This window comes from Perna viridis, chromosome 12 (genome assembly GCF_037379345.1).
Source record: "Perna viridis isolate PV_CMFRI_1.1 ecotype Kerala chromosome 12, ASM3737934v1, whole genome shotgun sequence".
NCBI lineage: Eukaryota > Metazoa > Mollusca > Bivalvia > Mytilida > Mytilidae > Perna > Perna viridis.
Genome location: NC_142456.1, coordinates 37,532,091 through 37,551,798, shown reverse-complemented (window position 1 = coordinate 37,551,798; position 19,708 = coordinate 37,532,091). Strand labels below are relative to the sequence as shown.

General features: G+C 31.6%; 1 protein-coding gene across 6 annotated transcripts in view; it reads left to right on the top strand.

Moving 5' to 3' along the window:
- Nucleotides 1-19,330, top strand: part of LOC148602197 (ephrin type-A receptor 4-like) — an 87,782-nt gene extending 68,452 nt beyond the window's left edge. For 2 of the 6 annotated variants that reach the window (XM_088555324.1, XM_088555322.1), the window contains 11 exons: nucleotides 713-827; nucleotides 2,583-2,647; nucleotides 4,291-4,329; nucleotides 6,536-6,679; nucleotides 7,782-7,967; nucleotides 8,436-8,497; nucleotides 13,140-13,238; nucleotides 13,639-13,752; nucleotides 14,306-14,500; nucleotides 14,865-15,007; nucleotides 15,546-19,330. In XM_088555324.1, coding sequence (XP_088411450.1) covers nucleotides 713-827; nucleotides 2,583-2,647; nucleotides 4,291-4,329; nucleotides 6,536-6,679; nucleotides 7,782-7,967; nucleotides 8,436-8,497; nucleotides 13,140-13,238; nucleotides 13,639-13,752; nucleotides 14,306-14,500; nucleotides 14,865-15,007; nucleotides 15,546-15,828 — 1,445 coding nt within the window. In that variant the 3' untranslated portion in view covers nucleotides 15,829-19,330. The remainder of the gene's footprint in view (nucleotides 1-712; nucleotides 828-2,582; nucleotides 2,648-4,290; nucleotides 4,330-6,535; nucleotides 6,680-7,781; nucleotides 7,968-8,435; nucleotides 8,498-13,139; nucleotides 13,239-13,638; nucleotides 13,753-14,305; nucleotides 14,501-14,864; nucleotides 15,008-15,545) is intronic. The other 4 variants (XM_088555327.1, XM_088555325.1, XM_088555323.1 and 1 more) reach the window with 3 other exon arrangements.
- Nucleotides 19,331-19,708: the final 378 nt, after the last annotated feature.

Genomic DNA, 19,708 nt, shown 5'->3' with positions numbered 1-19,708 from the left:
TCCTTCACTGTATTTTCCTTAAGTCTTTCATTGTTATGAGAATGTTTATTGAGTGTTTTATTGGATAGAAAAGGAGGAAACAAAAAAAAACAAAAAAAAAAAAAAATACAGATGTTTAAGTTTCAGTATTTAAAAAAAAACACGAATGACTATTGATGTCTCTAACAAATAAATATTTTGTACAGATATCTTCATACCATTTGAAAAAATGTAAGTTGTATACAAAGATATCTCTTCTGTATTCAGGCAAGAAAAGTTCACATGAAATTAATGTAAACGTATTTGCAAGAAAAACAACTGAATTTAACATGAAATTCATTCAATAAAATAGTCTTGTTTCCTGCTACCAGCAAGAAAAAAATAGGCATGGTAGGTAGGGAAATTAATTGTTTTCTAGAGAATTTACATTTAGTTAATGGAGAGACAATTAGACTAACTGTGAGCCAAAATGGACATAAAATGTTTAGGATAGGCACAAAAAACTAGGGTAGGTAGGGTAGCAGGAAACAGACATATTTTTTTTTTGGTGGCCTAACATGATTTCATGTGAATTTATCAAGTATTCCATCACAAAATTTATTTGCTCTATTCTGGGGAAAATCAGGTGAAAATGTTTTACTTGTGTATTTTTGCTTTGCAATGATGTATAAGATAATTTTGATGCTGTCTATTTTTGAATAATTTAGCACGAGAATTCTTGTTATTGTTTCAGAAAAAGTAGAATTAGAACAACCAGTGCCATCTGTAGGAATTATTGTAGGATCTATCATAGCTGTCTTCCTGTGTATGTCTATAGCCGCCATCATGATAATAATACTGCTGAAACGGTAGGTAGAGAGATAAAATAGGGGGGAGTAGGTTCATGTGTATGTCTATATCTGCCATCATGATAATAATACTGCTGAAACGTTAGGTAGACAGATAAAATAGAGGGGAGGGGGTTCATATGTATGTCTAAAGCCACCATCATGATAATAATACTGCTAAAAAGGTAGGTGGAGAGATAAATGGAGAAGGGGTTCCTGGTTATCTCTATGGCAGCCATCATGGTTATTAAACTGCTGAACATGGTTTGTTGTATTCACCAGGAGAGAGATAAGAGAGGGGGGTGGAACAATATAATGAGACCTTAAATTGTTCACCAGGAGAGAGATAAGAAAGAGATTGGAACAATATAGTGAGACCTTAAATTGTTCACTAGGAGAGAGATAGGAAAGGGGGATTGGAACAATATAATAAGACCTTGAATTGTTCACCAGGAGAGAGAGAGGGAAGGGGGATAGAACAATATAATAAGACCTTGAATTGTTTTGTTGTCTGTATGAACACATTTTTATCATATCAATTTGAAAAAAAAGGAAGTGAACAACTTGAAATGATTAAAGGCTGAGAGATGGTTATTATTCTGCTGTTTCATCTGGTCAGTTATGATGTAGAAAGGCTCTGTTGCATGATATAGAAACCATGTAACCTCCTTTCATATCTTCATTGAAGTTCAGGTGCACATATTAATTCCAAACCAGTTATTTCATATTATATGGTATTAATTTGATAATTATATAATGAGTAAGAATATTAAGTTTACATTGAAATTTGATATGAAAATTATTTTTGATGTTAACATTATTTCAGTGCATTTTCATTTTGGCATTTTTTGTTAAAAATTTAATTTGACACTATTGTGTGCTTTAACTAAAAATATACTATTGTAAGCAACACTTCATACAATAATTATTTTCAATTTTCTTTTGTGTGTTGAAATTCAACTGGTTGTTGAGGGCAAAGGGTTTCTTTTAATTGAAAAATAACAAACTCATATTTATTCAAAACTTTGGAAGTTTAAATCAAGGTATGTACTGAAGATCTTATCCATCACTGAAATAAATTATTGGCATTCTTAGGAAGAAATTTAATATCCTGACTATTAAATAATTGTTTATTGAGCAAAGAAAGACAACTCCAGAAGGAAATTTATGTTGTTCACCTTTGAAAGTAAACAACACATTCAGACATGACAAACAATAGGGTATGTAAGTCTCGTTCTATTTTCAATTTCTTTACCGGAATTTACAACATAGAACGTAATGAAAACTGAAGACCGATCTGCATTTTATTGTTTACTTCTGGGTACTCGAAACGCTATATAACAATGCACAATCTTCTATTTTATGTTTTTTCTTAATACCTTTATCATGTAGAAATAGAAACTCGTTATTTTTTTATCGGTACTTTTTAACACAAAAAGATGAACACTGAACTCAACTTTCTCTAAATGACAAGTCTCCATGTTTTTGAATGGTAGACTAGGACCCAATCTTGTGAAATCACAGGGTCACATGACAAGACTTATATACCCTATTGTTTCTAATGAATCATTATTTTTGAGGATACTGATCTAGAAGACAATGAAGTAGTTGTTTTCTGTCTAGTCATCACACCTAAAATCAAATCAAACATCAGTCATTTTCTTTTCAAGAATCTTGATTCTCCACTTAGAATGGAAGGAACTATAGATTGATTCTTGAAATACTGCCCTGAATACTTCATAAATTTCTGTATTGCATGTTATATTTTATTTTTAGGAATCGTCCACAGTGCAGTGATACGAAAGGAGACTGTGACACACTACATTACGGACACGGTGAGGGTAGGCACTTATACACCATGGCCAACATTTAATAATATGAATCCTTGTGACAAAAATTTAATGATGAGTAAATCCCAGCATGATTTGGTTACTATTACCTTTGAATGATGCATTTTCTATGGCAATTTTATTTTAAGTTATTTTGTTGTTTAGTCTTTTTTTTTTTTCGGTGCTGCAATCTTAAGTGTTTTTAGTGAAACTTCTCCAAAGATTTTTTTAAAGCTGAAAGTTTACTTTTTTTTGGAATAACATTATTTTTTCAATTGCAATAATTTCAATAAATTTGTAAAGTTGAAAAACGTAATTCATAACTTCTTTTGATATTAGCTGACTTGATGTCATCTAGGTTAACATATTAAAGCCTTTTCTTTTAATATTTTTCTAAATATGGCGTCTTTTAAGTTTACATATTAAAGCTTTGATATTTTTGGCTTTTGTTTTGGCTTTAGCCTGTTGCTTTTGGCTTGCTTGAGTCCTTTGCTTCATTCTACCATACATCATCATGTTGTTATATGTAGTATGTAGTTGTTTGTTCGCAATAAAGAGCTCCTTTTTTTCCAATTTGAATAGACAAAATTTAAAATTTTTTTAGTTCGATAGCGAGAGTTCATTGTTTTGCCTGCTATAACAACTAATTTCCCTTGATATATCTGAAAAGTAATTCAGGTTTTCCAAACTTGATATTTTTAAATTATAACTGGTTAAAAAAAAGTTTTTTTTTTGTTCAAGGGCAAGAATTTAAGTTTAAAACTTAATCATACATTCATGAATCTTTAACTTAATTCGTGAATCATGTAGGACTTACATAGTGTTAGCTCACATTGAAAATCCACCTACTATAGTGTATCCTGTTTGAATGGTTTAAAATTTTTTCTATATTTGGCTTTATACTTTTGTTACACAAATGACTTTGTCACCATTGTAGATAGATGGAGTCATAACCTATATAGTGTATAATACCAAATGTTGAATGGTTATATGAGGGAAAAAACACATGGAACTTTTATTACATGTTACATGTGTTTATCCCTGACTATAAAAACCTTATTAATGTTATTTTATTGTAAATGGGCAAAGGAAAAATTAATTGGCAAAAGAATTATTAAAAAATAGAATGTTTTAGTTGTAACATATTTTTGACTATTTTGGAAATACCAACGTATGCATGAATTTCCCTCATTTTAACCACTTAAACAGTTATTTGAATTCAAATATTTGAATAGATAGGAAGAGTTTTTTTTTATTGAAGAACATATTTTTTGACCTAATTCATTGTTGTCAAAATATGTAAACATGCATGTAACCATTGTCAGCCCTCATGTTCAACAAAACAACAAAATATGATACTGACTTCATAATAAACACTATATAGTGCATGGATCAGGATTCAGGAATGGGGATGCGTGGTTATCTCCCTTTGTGATAATTTTTTTCTTTAACAATTAATATATCAATACCAAACAAATAGAGCTAATCAGCATTATAAATGATGGAGCCTTCACAGCAGGACTAATAGAGATTGCATACTTATTATACTATGCAAAATAAATGATTAAAAATAGAACTTAGGATGGGGCTAATTTCATATGCTTGCTGATCACCATAACAAAGAGTTAACACATTTGTCGGTTTCTGTTTTGTAGTTCACTGTCCCCCTATGGATCCCCATTTGAATGGTGGTTGTAAGTAATTTTCTGTATGGTAGTTGATTGGCTAATACTAATATCACATGATTATAACTGATCACATGGTATACTAACAATGCTTCCACCTGCTTCCTGAAATACCAATTAGTAAAACATGGATTATACTGCCATCTTATTAGACAGTGTAATGGGTAACAATCTGTGGTGACTTCATTAGTGTTACCATGGAGATACTAACAACAGAAGTGACTGGATCAATGTCAACAATTGTGGTGACTGAATCAGTTACCATGGAACTATCAACATATGTTGTGACTGAATCAGTTTCCATGGAAATTTCAACATCTATGGTGACTTAATCAGTAACCATGGAGATTTCAACATATGTAGTGACTGAATCAGTTACCTTGGAGATTTCAACATCTGTGGTGGCTGAATCAGTTACAATAGAGATGTCAACTATGTTGTGACAGATCAGTGATACCATGGGCATATCATCATTTGTGGTGACTGAAAAAGTGTTACCATGGAGATATCAACATCTGTGTGACTGAATCTGTATGGGGAGATAATCCAAGTTTGTCTAATTAGTATGATGAGAGCATTTCTCTGTTGTCTTCTAACTTTTGTAATTGTATGTAGAAATGTTTAGAAATGTTTGGTAAGTCCTTAGAAAAACAAAATTGACCTTCTAACCTGTCCATGCAAGGTACTGGTACTTTTGGGCCTTGGGGTACACTGAAGTTTTTTTGGGGGGTGAAATATGCCTTTATTAAATAGTATTCACACATTTCATAGGTTCATTAGAATCATGGTTCATGCTTTGCCTATAGACATGCTTTACTCTGCCAAGATTTATATTCTGCTTATCTTAAATGGTGCTTTATTCTGATATAGTGTGCTTAAACTTAGAATTCTACTAATATCCTCTCTACTTACAAGCAAATTTCATATTTTATTTTTGAAAGCTTGTTTTTATAGCAATTCAAAATTCATTTTATATGAATGTACATAATGTATGTCAGAAAAATCTGCCAAGATGTACCTTTTAAACTAATTAATGAAAATCCTATTGACCCAATTGACCTTTTGTACAATCTTGTTTCATGATATAAGGAAGGTAGAAAAAATCTCCCTGCTGACTTTGTTTTAATTCTAGTCTTATTAAATCAAAATAAGGTAGGTCACCCTCTGTTTTATAGGAAGACCTATTACAGATCTGATGGCTAGTCATCTTTTAAATATTGTAATTCTCTATTGAGAATTCAGAGCAGGGCAGCTAGAATCTAAATTTAATGACACGAAAATTGTTATATACGAGTTGGAATCACATCTAAATCTAGTTAAAGCTCATTTTTCCATAGTAGAAAGTTTTAATATTCGGGACATTAATTCCATCACGTCTCATTACCCGATTTATTTCTCATGTAAACTATTTTTTTACTGGTGAGATGTTTACATTTTGCTGTAACCTTTGAAGTTGCTTTAATCAAAAGATTGGAAAACAAAAGATGGCACTTTTAGTGTATTGATTAGAGGAGAGAATGTGGAAAATCAACAGCAGGATTTCACACTGAAGCCAAATATGGATGCTCAATGCCATAAAAAAAAACAGTTTTATGGAAATGGAAATGAGTAGAATGATTTTATAACCAAAACCATGAAAATCTCATTAATCAAATATCATAACTTCACCTTTTGATGTATTTTGATAGAAGCTTATACATTCATGGTTATATTGTAATATGATTCAGTAGTATGCTCTGCTTTGCTTTGTAGTAGCTGTTTAATGTGTATTTTAGATGAAAGTAAAATTTGTCATTAAAGGAAATGCATCATCTACTTAGAATTAATTTTTCTGTCAGTAACCATTTCTTTAAGACTTATTTTTTCCTACCCTTTTTTTTCATCATATCTGGGTTGATATTTCTGTTACTTTTCCCATATTTATCTGTTAATTTTATTTAACACCTTTTTTAATTGGTTGACATGCAGTATTTTGAAGTCATACTTTTCAAAGCATTAGATTTAATTGATGAAGAAGAATTTTTTGTTCATTCAGGATTCTGGAAAAGGAAAGCATTGAATTTTACTATAAGATCTTTTTGCTAAAAGTTTCATCAACTTGCTATAGTGCAACAGAAGAAGAACTCAAATTTCCTTTAAAATTATGTTTCCTCTTTGTAGACCTTGGATTGTATCTACTGTTTTGATATACTAACTGGTACTCTGTCTATTGCAGTAACCATGCCACTATTTACTCCTCCTGGTTCAGTTAAGACTTATGTTGACCCACACACTTATGAAGATCCAAACCAAGCTGTCAGAGAATTTACCAAAGAGATTGACAGTCAACATATTGTTATCGAGTCAGTGATAGGGGGAGGTAAGTCATAGAGGAAGCCAGTCATATGATCTATATAGCCAGGGGTCCAAATATGCTTTCAAGAGAGGAAGGTCTTGGACTATTTTTAATTTTAAATCTATTGTCCACTTGAGGTCCTAGGTCAGAAAATGAGGGTCATGGACCTTGGATCTCCACTAATTAGAACTCTTATAATGTTGTATAACATTCAGGGTATTTCCTGGTTTTGCTACAGTTTACTTCAGACTTTGTTCAAATTCAGATAAACATTCGGGGTATGTCCTGGTTTTTCCACAGTTTACTTCAGACTTTGTACATGTTCAGATAAACACTCGGGGTATGTCCTGGTTTTTTGCACAGTTTACTTCAGACTTTGTACATGTTCAGATAAACATTCGGGGTATTTCCTGGTTTTATCCACAGTTTACTTCAGACTTTGTTCATGTCCAGATAAACATTCGGGGTATATCCTGGTTTTGCCACAGTTTACTTCAAACTTTGTACATGTTCAGATGAACATTCGGGGTATGTCCTATTTTTATCCACAGTTTACTTCAGACTTTGTACATGTTCAGATAAACATTCGGGGTATGTTCTGGTTTTGCCACAGCTTACTTCAGACTTCGTACATGTTCAGATAAACATTCGGGGTACGTCCTGGTTTTGCCACAGTTTACTTCAGACTTTGTTCATGTTCAGTTCACAATTTACAAAATTATTGTTTTCCTATATTTTTTTTTTTTTCAAGTACTGTAAACATTTCAATTTTTGTGGTTGCTAATTTTTGCGGATTCGGTCATTTGACCATATTCGCATGTATAGATTTTCACGGTTTAAAAAAAATGTTAAGTGTTTCACAGTTTTAAAAATCAATTTGACGGGTACCATTTTTCACATTTTTCAGTTCACAATGAAAAATAGCGAGAATTAGTACGCTGCAAAAATAATACGTTTACAGTAGCTCATAATACCTGTGAAGAATTAAAACAATAACTACTTGGCTGTTGGACCTAAACCTTTTGTGGGAAACAAAGAGTGAGAAGTATTGTAGAATTTTAATGATTTATATGTATAAGACTCATGCAAATTAGTTGGTTGAAATTTATGTTTCTACATTTTTCAGGGGAATTTGGTGATGTGTGTAAAGGCAAGTTACGAGTTCCGAGGAGAATGGAAATGAATGTAGCTATCAAAACCCTGAAACAAGGAGCTACTGATAAGAATAGACTGGAATTTCTTACAGAAGCCAGTATTATGGGACAGTTTGATGATCCGAATGTTATTTACCTTGAAGGTGTTGTCACTAAAAGTAGGTAGAATTGACACACTACTCAAGATTGATGTGTAAACCTTTACCCATAGCAAGTATTTGCAATACAAAGGTCATAAATCTTTACTTCCCTTGTATAACTATTTTGTTAAAACTATACAGAAATGCAGGAGAGGGGGTGATGTGTCAAGTCTTTGTCAAAATTAGAAATGGCCAATAAAACTGAATCATGTGCCAACATGTTACATGTCCAATCATACCTGTGGTGAACAATGCAGTTTGAGTGCTTCCTCGATATATGATTTAACTGAAAAGTCATTGAACCATGGTATAATTGTTCATGAATGATCACTTGAATGATTCAAGGTATTTAAGAACCTTTATTTAATGCTTCTTTGTTTCCACTCCGTTTATTATTTTGTATAGGCATATTCTACTTCTCTGGAGGCATCACTTCAGATATTGTGTCCTATCCAATTCTGTATTGTTACCCATTGATTCTTTCAGATCACCCTATCATGATTGTTACAGAGTACATGTCTAATGGATCCCTAGATACATTCCTAAGGGTAAGTAATGAGTTGATGCTTTATAATGGTGGAATTTCCTGTTGGTGACAGTTCTTTCTGGTTTTATGATATTGTGATATCTAGGTAGACAGTATATCAGAGATGTAATAGGGACATCAGAAAGAAACAATAAATTAAAAGAAACATCCTGAACACTTGAATGCGAAGAATAAAAAATGCTTCACTTTATTTAGAAATGGATGTACAAACATGATTTCATCATTTCTGGCCATATGTTTCATGGACTTTATTTTTAAGAATTAAGCATAATCAAGCACCAAAGAAATGAGGCTTATGTTACAAGTGACTACTCATTGGAATTTCCCACCTTTTAAGCTTGCTGCATGTTGTCCATTAAGGAACTCATTGTTTTTCCATAATGTAACAATTATATGTTGTTTGGTGGCTTCAGACATTTGCTTTACAAGTGTTAATACATTTTAAGAGTTCTAGTGTTAAAAGAATTAGGAAAATAAGGAAAACCACTTTGTTGTTTGAGTCAATGTTTACTTGAGCTGGAAATTCCACATGTATGAATTAAATTGTCAATTTTTTATTCCATCTCCCCCTCTTTTGTAAACTACAGAATACAAAGTTTAACAAGTTGAAAGGAACAATATTTGTTCTATGTAATACTACCTATATTTTTTAAATGGATGTCTGTATTTTCTGCTACCTCTATTGTTGAGTCGATGAAGTTACCTTGTATGTCTGTCTGTCTGTCCCTCTGGGATGTCAGTATTTTCTGATACCCCCTATTGTTGGGTTGATGAAGTCACCTTGCATGTCTGTCTGTCTGTCTCACTGTGATGTCTATTTTCTGATACCCCCTATTGTTGAGTTGATGAAGTTACCTTTGTATGTCTGTCTGTCTGTCCCTCTGGGATGTCAGTATTTTCTGATACCCTCTATTGTTGAGTTGATGGAGTCACCTTGTATGTCTGTCTGTCATTCCCTCTTGGATGTCAGTATTTTCTGACACCCTCTATTGTTGAGTTGATGGAGTCACCTTGTATGTCTGTCTGTCATTCCCTCTGTCTGTGACAATTATATTGACAGCCAGATGATCGATTACACTTTCCCATAATCAGGGGCCTGTGCAATTTTGGTGTGGGAAAGTGGATTATACTTCACTCTCCCTTTGGCAAGTAAAAAACTTGATTTTTTTTAAGGATTTGTTAAGTCAGGAAAGCAAACTTCAAGTATGGGAAAGTTTTTGAAAATGTTTGAAAAATCTTAGAACAGTAATTATTGTAAGTTTGATGTGTGGCTTTATATTGATAGGGCATACACTGTAAGTAATTTTGGTTGCTAGCTGATATAAATTCCCTTTTCAAGGGACTTACTCATATGAGTGGGAGTATACCTATCACAACAGTGCCACCAATCAACTTTAAGTTTATTTTAAAAATTGCAATTTAAATCTAAAAAGTTCTAGAGATTTATTGGTATCCTAGATTCAACATTGATTTTCTGACCATGCATATATAGAACACAAGATTATCACAATGTCCATATTTCATGACAATGTCAGATAATACAGTAATGAAGGTCTGAAATGAACCTTGTTGCCCCTTATCCCCATTTTACTTTAATTATGGCCAATATTAAACCTAACTGGCCCTTATCCTCATCACAATCTTCTACTGAATTATTTAATGTTCTCAAAATCTCATTTTTCTTGATGACTAAGGGCATTTATTTTCTGTGATTTTTAATTAATTATTAACCTAAATGTGCCTTGTGCTATAATTTGTCCACTTTTGTCAGTTTTATGTTTCACTAGAGCTGAATTAATAAATAAAAATATGAGTTAGTGCCAGGTTGGAATAAATTTGTTCATTTTGATTAATTTAATTGCCATGGAATGTGCAAAAATCTGTCATGTTCAATTTGTCTCCAGTAAGGTTGTAGGTTTTGTGATGAATGGAGGGTTTCAAATAAAAAAATATTAATGTCTTTGGGTCAGTTTGATGTCACTGGCATGCCGTAAATGGACACATGTATATATGATTAATTTTTTATGTTATACCTAGTGCAGACCTGATTTATAAATGTTACATGCTTAAACTAGGATATCCTACATGTTAACCTTTAAAACAGATTATATGGGAGATTTTTAAGTTCAAACATGTTTAAGGGTTTTGCCCATCATTGAGGACTGTGTGGTGACCTGTAGAAGTTTTATGATGTGGGTTTTGCCCATCATTGAAGACCGTTTGGTGACCTGTAGAAGTTTAATTGTTTATTACTTGGCTTTTGATGGATGATCGTTTCATTGGCAATTATACCACATCTATTATTTTTTGTTGGATATAAATATTCAACTTCTTAGTATTTTTCATGAAAATACAGTACATGTAAAAACTTCCCACAAGTCTTATATTTTTATGTGGAAGATTCTAAAATTTCTTTGATTTTGTGCAAGTCTCCCCCACTGGTGTAGTAGAGTTTATAGATATGACTGCTATACTTGTCAGTAAAATTTCTTGGATTTTGTGTGAGTCTCCCCCACTGGTGTGGTAGAGTTTATAGGTATGACTGCCATACTTGTCAGTAAAATTTCTTTGATTTTGTGGGAGTCTTCCCCACTGGTGTAGTTGAGTTTATAGGTATGACTGCCATACTTGTCAGTAAAATTTCTTTGATTTTGTGAGTCTCCCCCACTGGTGTAGTTGAGTTTATAGGTATGACTGCCATACTTGTCCATAAAATTTCTTTGAATTTGTGTGAGTCTTCCCACTGGTGTAGTAGAGTTTATGACTGCCATACTTGTGAGAATATAATTAAAGGATGATTTCTGCCATTGTTAGATACTTATGTTGTAATCACAAGAAAAAAGACTTGCACTATGAATAATAAAGGATGGAATCACAGTGATTCATGAATTACATCTTTTAATTAGTTTATAAATCATGTTTATATTTATTTTGCATAATCTAATTAAAAATAAATAATTATTTCCATTAAAATTGATCAGACCAGATTAATGTATTGACTTGCCTGTCTGAGGAAAGTTAATTTTTGTCAATACCAGTAGTCTGAAGAATACCAAAAATATACTGGTAGTTCTGAAGAATACCAAAAATATACTGGTAGTTCTGGAGAATACCAAAAATATACTGGTAGTTCTGGAGAATATCAAAAATATACTGTTAGTTCTGAAGAATTAACAAATAAATGGTGGTAATTTAGTTCTGAAGAATACCAACAAAATACCAGTAGTCTGAATAATACCAAAAAAAAATACAGGTATTCTGAAGAAATCCAAACAAATTCAGGTAGTCTGAAAAATAAAAATGTTTCCATGCTGTAAATATTTGCAGTTTTCACACCTTCTTTGCAGACCTGATCAACATTGAATCTAATTATTTCATTAATGATTATGATATTAATGTTTGCTTATAAAAAATTCTAATTAACATAATTTTTACAAGATTGATTACTCCTCTTACCTACACAAATTTTATGTAATTAGATAATTGAAGTGTTCAGTCTATTATTAGCCAAACTATTGTTTGTATTAAAAAGACTATGAAGAAGTCTAAGAAACCAGTCATATAAGAAATATTCCTTTAACATGCATTGCAGTGATCACCATGGCAACTTGAGAATGACAGACTTATTGTTAGGGACCATCAATTTTAATGATAAATTAACCCATTTAAATTAAACCCACAGCTTTTTAAACTTTTTTATTGTCTTGTTTCGGCTCATCCAATGCTCTCGCCATGGTGATGGAAATTATCATTAAATGAATGGATAAATCAACTGCAGAATGAGTTTTCCGGGAGTTTTATTATTTTGTTGGGAGATCGTGCAAATACTAACTGTATTGTAAGTTTGAATTAATCTTCCATTTTGATTAACTCTGAAGAGAACACAAATGTTCCAGACTTAATACATTTGTTTTCATTTTATTTTGTCATTGCCAAAATACATCATCAATACAAGGAATAATAGTTCAAGACAGCAGGATATGACCAAGTGATTTATGACACTGTATTACAAATCTAATGTAATTGTCCATTAATTCCTCTTGCCATCACTCATCGTTAGAAAAGGGCAGATAATCAGGCTGTAATGATTTTTATTACATGCACGATCACAGTGGTTTTAAGAATAGCTAGGGGTTTTTATTGGATAGATGAATTTTTATAGAAATCTTATTTCTTTTTGTTGTCTGTGCCTATAATGACCTTGCATAAAATTGACTTGAATCCCATTGTGTAAATATTGGGTTAGGATACAAATAGGATTTCTGATGGGATCCAAAGCTTAAAGAATACTTTCCATTGTAAAAGGTTCAATAAGATAAAGTCATAAACCAATCGGTGAGATAAAATAAAGATATAAATGCCAATGAGACTTTAAATCTAACAGTAAAGGCAACAATGGTTTTGTTTTTTTTTCCCCTCAAAGATGTAGAAAGTTGCCGACAAAAACAGTTTGTAAAATTCACTAAGTTTGATCCCTCCTCACTCATTCAGTTTTAGTTTTGGTGATGATATACTCTTTATATTTTTTTGTCTTTCTAAAGATACTTTCTTTTTTTACCCTTTTTGTATGGCACAATGAACCATCCATACTCAACCTTTATCCAAGACCAGTTTTTGGTAATATAAATTATTGTATTTTTCAGACAAATGATGGTAAATTTACAGTAATACAGCTTGTTGGTATGATGAGAGGTATTGCCTCTGGTATGAGTTACTTGTCAGAAATGGGATATGTACATAGGGTGAGTATAATGATGTTGTAATATATAACTGACCTGCAGTGAAAAAAACTCATCTTACGGTAAAATTGAAACTAAAGTCTATATCTATTTGGAAAATAAGGGTGTAAAAAATCATGGAATAAAAGGTACTGTTACAATCAATGGCACCATATTTGCATGGTACTGACACTATACAAACAAGGTACTGACACCATACTTACCAGTACTGACACTATACAAATATGATACTGAAGCCATATGCTCACAGTACTGACACTATACAAACATGGTACTGACATCATACACAGTACTGACATTGTAAAACATAGTACTTACTCCATGCTAACTATACTGATACTGTACTGACACTATACAAACATGGTACTGACACCTATTCTGCAAGTGTTATTCTCCATTGCAGGACCTTGCTGCCAGAAATATATTGATTGGAGAGAACTTAGTATGTAAAGTAGCTGACTTTGGTCTTTCTAGAGAAATAGATATTGATACATCAGAGGGTGCTTATACAACTAAGGTAGGTAACTCTGTCAGAGAAATATTTGGTTTCCAGAGCTGTATTATTTAAGGAGGTAGACCTAGGGTAAGGGACACAACTCTTACAAATCATTTTAATATTTGTCTTCTGCATCATGTAAGCATCAAAGTAACTTAGACTGATTTCATTCTTTTTTCAAGTAAAAGCTTGATAGGCTTTGGTGGAATTGAATATGGTACAAACATATTGCTGATTTCAAGATTTATGCCCCATACCCTAGGTCTACCTTCTTATGATTAGAAATTGGGATAAAATAATGCATGTTTATTTATTCCTAATTTTGAAAGATTAAAATGAGTTTTATAAGTACATTTGATATATAATGAAGAACAAATACAGAAAGAGGTGATATTTTTCATCTTTCCTTGGTATTGTACGATAACATTTTTATCCATTTAAAAAAGTCACTTGCTATTATTTGCGTGCAAGTACCATGCTATACCTTTGGATGTTTTATTTCAATTATATAAAATTGTCAGAACATCTATTTATTTTATAAGAGATTTTCTTGAACCTATTTTTATGCTTGTAGGGAGGAAAAATTCCTGTGAGATGGACAGCACCTGAGGCAATAGCTTTCCGAAAGTTTACTTCAGCTTCTGATATTTGGAGTTATGGAGTGGTGATGTGGGAGATAATATCATATGGAGAGAGGCCATATTGGAACTGGTCTAACCAATATGTGATACAGGCAGTGGAAAGAGGGTTTAGACTTCCACCCCCAATGGTAACTGCTGTTTTACCAGTCATTCTATATCCATTTGAAAAATAAGGTCTAGAATGTATTGACCTCAGTTTCAAAATTCAGTTAATTGACAAAAATTTGTATGAATGAAATAAGTCATAAATATTAACATTACAATGTTGTCTTCATTTGCAGTGACAGTATTGGTGATATTTTTTTTCATGTGCAAAATTCTATAAAATCAATATTTGTCTGTGAAGTTTTTTATCCATAAAAAATTTATTTACTTTTTGTATGGAAAAAAAATCAAGTTACTAATTATCCTCACAAAATTTGTTGTTGCTACTTGTAGTGTAGCCTTTATATGAATACAGTTGAAGAAAGAGAACTCTTGTCCGTTTTTCAGGATTGTCCAGAAGCTATCCATCAATTGATGCTAGATTGTTGGCAGAAGGAAAGAGGAAACAGACCAAAGTTTACACAGGTGGTCAGGTCACATGATAAATTTATCCGAGCGCCAGAATTACTCAAGAAAATTGCTAAACCTAGGTATGTCACTTACATTTGATAAAATATCATACTTCATTGTTCAATGTTTATATATTAAAAACTTGACACTTATCAACAAAATAATTAAAACCTGATACAATGGTTGAGAACTTACATCAAATAATGTGATAATGTTGAAGATAAAAAAACAAAAAAAAATGTTTTGTTGGAATAGCTGCAGTTATTTTGAATCTAATACATCTACTTGGGTACATCTACTTGGGTACCAATTTTGTGAACATTGAAGAGAAATATATTAGGTTTAAGCCTTAACAATTGTACTAGAACATTTTTGGCTTGGTTGCAATTATGCAAATCGGCTTATAGGTGAATGCCACATTTTCATAACATTTTTCTCAGCAACTGTAACAGCCACTAGATATTTTATACACAAAACTATAGTGTGGGGTTTTATATCGTGGGATTGGATTTCAGGTCTGTCCTACATTTATTAACATAAAATACATGACTGTTTGTACTTAATACTGAAGCAAAGTTTTTGCACATTATAACTTTTATATCTTTTTTTTTTAACCAGAGCTGATTTGTTAATGGACTTAAACCCTGTAAATGAAGTTTCACGATTCAGTAGTGTGGAGGGATGGTTAATCTCTATCAAAATGGACAGGTATATACAAAACTTCCTGAATGCAGGATATCGGACAATGGAACAAGTCTCTACGATAACATTACGTGACTTAGAAGGTTTAGGTGTGACTTTGATTGGACACCAGAAGAAAATAATGAACTCAATACAGACTCTAAGGACCCAACTATATGGACCTCGTATTCAAAATATGTCTGAGGGTTTCTTAGTATAGCAGTGATTATTTGGTTGTAACCAGCTCCTTTGTGATACATGAAATGTAACTGTGTGAATGTAATGCTATTATTGTGCTAAAAGTGCAAAACATGAATTCTTCTTGGTGTCCACAAAAAGCTTAGGCCACACCCCTGTAGCAGTACAAGACCTTGCATGCTTTAATATAAGCCAGCCAAATATTGACCACAACTGGTGGAGGCTTGGACAGACAGAATGTCTAAGTTACAGTGGTAATGTTACTCTCTGAGGAGAAATGAATCGTGAAACGAATCATGTGATATATACAGAAAAATGTATGAATTCATAATTGAACCAGTCAAACTGGTAACCAGTATTGCACATTTACCTCCCTTTGATAGGGACTATCCAATAACCATAAAGGTTTACATGTAGAACAGTCATGACATGTACATAGTCTACAATATTTATTGTGATATGCTGCTTTTATATGATTTTTACTTGTTTTTTTGTTGTTGTCAGCTTCCTGTTGTGACAGGAAGTCCAGTGTGGCAATGTTTTGATTATAATTGATTTGTTGTCAATTTTCTATCTATACTAGATCTTTATTTTGTTAGATTCAAATCGTCTGTTCTAAGGCAATTTTGAATATGTGTGAAATTAAATTTAAGGGTCTAATTGTACATTTCAAAATTGATAAGAAATTGGTTAGTAAATTTGTATATTGCATTATTTTGATGATTTGTTAAATGAACAGTAGCTTGTTCTTTTTTTATTTTTAGCAAGGTTGACGGTCAGATAAAATGTTCTTGGAATTTCAAAAGTTACAAGAAACATTGGCTTGTTAAGCATTGTAAACATTTTTGTTTGCATGCTTTGGAAAAAAAATTCATACACTTGTAATTAATGATTTGACAACTCTTATTCAACTGAGTTAGAAGACCAAGAAAACTGGAATCCCATAAACAATTATAATTTCACAACATTTGAATTCAACAAGAGTAAAATTACAGGGTTTAAATAAGAGAACAAGCAAATAATGGACTGATAGAAAAACTGTGTATCTCTTGAATCATCATTTGAATCCTAAAAAAAAACCAATAGTTTTGATAAAGTAGAAGAGTTTTTTTTGTTTCTTGAAGTTACAAAAACAAAAAATAGTCTGCAACAGTGTTTAATGGGTTAAGAACATGAAATTTACTAATTTGGAAAAATTCTGCTTTTATTATATTTTGCATAAAAATGGGTAAAGAAAGAAATTCAAATACAAAAAAATCTCTTCTGCCTGGATTTATTAATTAACACAACTGTGTGACAAATTATGCGATATTTTGATAGCTTGGAATGGCACACATTACTGTAAAGGCTTTTTTGATTATTTGGCAAAACAAATTTACATTTTAAAATGGCAGAAAATACTGTTTGTTTTACACATATCATATCCATTGGTTTGTATTACCTTGTTGATATACAATTTTTTGATTTTGTAATTTCTATAAATGTAGGTGCTATTTTTAGCAGTTTTTTGTTCTGCATTTTACAGTTATTGTAGGTTGTATACATTTTTTATGCACATTTCATTTTCTCACCAACTAATGTGACTATGTAGCTAGTAAAGGAATAGATTTATTCCCCTTTGCACTAACAGTTTACCTCACAAAACTGAACAGCTTTACCAAGATGTTTAAACAGTAAAAAGATATTGCCTTTTTAGTTAATTGTCCTATGCAAGCATTTAAGTCTTCATTTTACTGTACTTCTCTTATTCATGAAATTGAACTACAGTAAAAATTTAATCAAGATGACAAGTAACGAATATACCAGAGATTTATTTTATTTGCTGATACACAGATGAATGTTCAAACCAAATTTAGTTAATACACACATTATTTCTTTATATTGTATTTCAATAAAAAAAAATATAAGAAGAATAACTTAAAATTTTAAACTCAGAATCTGAATTGATAATTTAAATTTGAATATACATGTACACATCTTTAAACTCAGTCTAAATTAATTGATTTCAGTTTGAACATACATGTGTCTGATATGAATTATTTCAGTTGGTGCATTCATTTACACAATAAAATGAAAAAAAGGAAAAAAAATCCTATGAAAAAAATGAAACCAGTTACAGGTTATGTTATTATATTTTTTTGCTGACGTTCTGCCCATTATTTTGTTCATCTTCATTCCATTGATGTATTGACTGTATATATATATAATTCATATTGTAAATAAAGAAAAAAATGATAGTGCTGTAAATATTGATACGCAAATCACAAATTTTGATACTTATTATCATGTGTATATTGTTGAGAGAACATTATTTTTTGTTTTTATCATATTGAGTCAGAGAACTAACAAAGGGTGATATCTACAGCCTTTTGTTTTTACATTACATTTTAATGATATTTGTATCAGTTTATCAAAGGCTTTTAAGTTATTTTTTTATAATTTTTTAAACCAAATACTGTAAATTTAAGGTTGTTCAGCTGATGTTGCCACTGTTAATAGCATAGATAATTATTGGTTTTGATTTTTGTCAGAAGAGATTTATTCATTTTATTCAATATCATGACTCAGCTTTACTGAATAAACAGGTGAAAACTAGAACATGTATTTGGTGAACAATGATTGTTAACATTCTTCAAGGTCTGAAGTAAAACTTTTACTGATAGTCAGTCTCTGTTTTGTTCTTCATTTATTAATTACTAAATGACTGGTGGTCATTTTTTGAACTATTTTTAGAACAGTACTTATTTTTGTTTGCATGTAACTTTTTAGGTCAAAGGTCATAAATTGACTTTCTGATATTGTACTTATTTTTATGGATGTTTTTGTGGTGTTCAGTGAAATCCAGGGTAATTCATTTCTCTGTCAAAGATATAACTTAAATAATTTGTTGTTTCACATTCCAGTTGGATTATTTTTTTAATGATTGTCATTAAATTAAAAAAAAAGACCCTGTCCCTTTTTGTTTTTTATGCAGAAATCTATCCACTTCCACTTGCATAACGAAGTTTTTTAGAACTTCAGTTTACAAATTTATCAAACAATATAAGTTATTATTTTGTTCAAATTTTACATTCATTATAGGAATTTGAAAGATACAATACCAGAATTGTTTTATATTCATCCATATTTACATAACCCACGAAATACTTTGCTACATAGTACTGTGTTGTATGGCAGTGTAACACATAGGTATATCAGTAAGCATTCTCTGTCGAAACCAATCAAATTTAATTTGTTCACATCTACTTGTGAGTGAAAGATATAACAATGAGATCTGTTTAAACAGAACTAGACAAACTGAATCAAAGAAAAAGATTTGTTGTTATTTTGACCAGTGTCTTGTTTAAACAGGTTATAATTACATGTTGTAGGTTGGTTTAGACGGGTTGTTCTGATTAGACAGGTTTCATTGTATTATATTTTGTGATGGTTGTAAATGTGAGTAGAATTAAGTATTAGCAATATATACCAACTACACATGTTCTCTTACTGTTGACAAAACTTAAATAAAATATGTCAAATTATGTGTCACTTTTATTTTTTATAGGACTGCAAAAAGTTCTTACATGCTGCCATCATCGTCATCCAAAGACACTTCATGTCTGGACAATAACTTGAGTATAGGTATATAGGTCTTTATGAAATTTAATGACACGGTGCCATACCGCAACAAGAAAGTTTGGGTTGATTTTGATGGTTGTAATTCAAACTGTTTTGGGTAAAAAAAAAGAACGAAGAAACAAGCATTTTCATGATAGACGATGACTACGATTCCATAATATTCCTGTGCCTGTGGAAATAGGGGAAGAGTAGTGAACCCTGTTGACACTGATCAGCGAATGCGCGATGTATGTAACAACAAACTAGGACTCGGCTTAATAATTAATGACATTGGGAGGACC